The sequence below is a fragment of the Ctenocephalides felis genome, unplaced genomic scaffold, assembly GCF_003426905.1.
Source record: "Ctenocephalides felis isolate EL2017-DRISC unplaced genomic scaffold, ASM342690v1 CF-g0.4_SCAFFOLD_00807, whole genome shotgun sequence".
Taxonomy (NCBI): domain Eukaryota; kingdom Metazoa; phylum Arthropoda; class Insecta; order Siphonaptera; family Pulicidae; genus Ctenocephalides; species Ctenocephalides felis.
In genome coordinates this window covers 5,687-8,533 of record NW_020536961.1, presented here as the reverse complement: position 1 = coordinate 8,533, position 2,847 = coordinate 5,687, and the positions used below count along the sequence as shown (strand labels likewise).

At 37.5% G+C, this 2,847-nt stretch overlaps 1 protein-coding gene across 1 annotated transcript; it reads left to right on the top strand.

Moving 5' to 3' along the window:
* Positions 1 to 1,727: 1,727 nt before the first annotated feature.
* Positions 1,728 to 2,327, top strand: LOC113369758. The gene has a single exon (XM_026610326.1). The coding sequence runs from the start codon at positions 1,728 to 1,730 to the stop codon at positions 2,325 to 2,327; it is 600 nt and encodes a 199-aa protein (XP_026466111.1).
* The last annotated feature ends 520 nt before the right edge of the window (positions 2,328 to 2,847 follow it).

The following is a 2,847-nucleotide window of genomic DNA, read 5'->3' as shown; positions in this document are numbered from 1 at the left end:
TATTTATAATTAAAAGAACTGAATAACGTGTATATAAGTTTAATTTATAATAACAAAACAAGTATAAAGCATCTCACTGATATAAAGTGTATTTAGGTTAGGTTTATATCTTCACTCTTCCAAGGGTTGATGCACCAGAGGGTGAGATTGCATTTTTCGCATCCCTCGAGCCCACGCAAGTGTTGCACGATGCGCCGTCGCATACTTGACAGTTTGCGACGTTCTTCACACGCAACGTGTCTATGAAGTTGGTATTGGCGTTTCTGGTTGTTACTCTCGCCGCTAGGTGTAGGGAGACGCCATATATATATATATATATATATATATATATATATTATATATATATATTGTTAGCGAAATATATTGTGTGAATGTTTGAATGCATGTTTGAATATGGCGCGGACCATGACAGTCCCGTGCGGTTGGTAATGTTAATGTTGGTAAGACTTAAGCGTGTGTGTGCAGTTGGCATGAGTGACAGTACGAACAGTGTGAATGTTGCGAGAAGGAAGTCGGAAACAGAGTGAGTTATAGAGTGAAAGTGTTAAGACGAACTGGAGAAAATTGAATAAAGTTATAAAGGTTACTGCATCGTGTTGTTTTAATTTATAGAGTCCTGACAATAATTAATTATAGAGATATATATGTTGGTGTGGTGTGTTTATATATATGTATGGTGTTGTGTAAAACGTAAAAAAACGTAAAGTAATGGATGCCAGGTTGAAGGTTCAACCAACAATTTCGATGATGAGAAGGTACTCAATAGCCGCACTAATGTTGATCAGGAGTATGTGGTAATTGCCGATAATACGCACATTAATGTTGATTATCAAGGCAACATGCTCATCATTAATGTGACTTCTGACGATGCACTTGGAAAGGTTCAACAAATAGTTAATGTGGATGATTGCCTTAGTGAATCTGGTAAGACTTACAGTTCTACTAAATCAGCGGAACTCAAGTGCTCAGACGACCACGTAAAAGCAGTCTTTTTGACTGTTCCTTTAAAGGTACAGTACAATATTATAAAAATAATGTGTTTTTATATTGAATTACATTGAATTAGTTACCATGGAAATAATAGAGGCTACACGTGTATAGCTAGCTGCTTTGGAACTTCCATATAAATCCTAAAATGAGCAGGTCAAAATGGAGAAGAATTAAACATTCAGATTACAATTTCAAGGTAGTTTTAAACTTCTCTTTATAAACCCTGTAATACTTATACAGAGTGCACTGTAAGTCTTTTTACTTTTTTGTTTATCTAAGGACCCAGTCAAAAGCAAATTGACTTTTAGTTCACACTGTAAATAAAGATAACGTAATTACCCAGTTTGGGTAACTGGTTCCTGTGTGGAAATAAATACCTCAAGAAAAAATGGACGGCAAGCAAGCATACACGTCTGAACAAATCAAGAAGATTGCGCCTAGATATCAGGGCAAAACCGAAAACTTCGACCCTTCGAAAGTTGGAAGAAAAGGGATGAGACCAAAGATAGACCGAGAGCGAAGCAATCGCAACATAGACCCCAGAAGCACCGACGAGTCAGCGGAATGAATCACTAATATCCGAAGCTATATTCGGCGTTGACGTAACGGTGACTGAAATTGCGCCAAGACAAGGGTTCCTATCGAGTTATCACCGGGTGATAGATATATCTCTTGATACATACCAAAACTTCCGCCCAGACGAGAAGCAATTGGGTCGTCTCATAATGAAAGAAGAAATGGCGTACTACGCTACTTCACTATTATGGATGAAGCTAATTGACGTGAAGGCAAAAGAAGGAGGAGTAGCTCTTACTACCGAGGAAAAGGCGATTAGAAAAGCTGTCAGCGATGAACATTTTAATGTACCACAGCGCCTTTTCACCTACTTGGTAAAAATAGGAAACTGCACCGACAAAATGGGCAAAGAGACGAGATTACAAGTCCCAGCCCTACCAATCACTGTAGTACAAGGGCATGGTGGGTATCATGCAAATGCAGTAAACGAGGAAACGCATAACTTATTCGAAGAGGTTCCGTCTTTAGCAATCGCCGGAGATATGGTTATGGCTCTGCCTGCAGCAGATCTCGAACGCATGCCAAACTTCAGGATTAGAAGTCCAGCCGGAACGCGATTCACGCAAAATTTGGTTGGAAACACGCTACCGATAGGACCTAGAAGTCCAGAAATCATACAACGATTGGCTGGCTACGGCATCACAGCGAATGCATTCACAGAATACGTGCAAGGAACACGCTTTAACTTGAAATATGTCAAATCGATCCCCGACATTGTTGGAAGAACAGAGACATTCAGAATAGAGAATTTTATGTATTAAATAAATTATTTATTTGTAAATTGTAAGCCTTTGTAAAATGAGTCAATCTAAAAAAAGAAAAGTTGATTTGGAATGCAGAAACTTCAATGAAGCTTGAACGGTAAAATATCTTTTTACAAACATTAATAAGAAAGCAATTTGTTTGGTTTGTCAGGAAACAATTGCTGTTTTTGAAAGATTTAAAGACAATTTAAACATCCAAAATATGCATCACTTCCTTTAAAAGAACATCAAACTGTAGCAGAAAGCAAAAAACTTCAATAAGCAACAAAATATTTTTACCAAACAAAGTTATATAGAGAAATCTACCACAAAAGCAAGTTATGTTGTCGCACACAAAATTGCTAAGTTCTGTAAGCCGTTTTCTGAAGCAGAATTTGTTAAACAATGTATGGTACAAGTGTCGGAGATATGTTGTCCTGCAAAGAAACATATTTTTGAAAATGAAAGCCTTTCGAGAAGAACAATAGTACGACGGATTGAAAATATTTCAGGAAACTTACTTGACCGATCAGCTAAG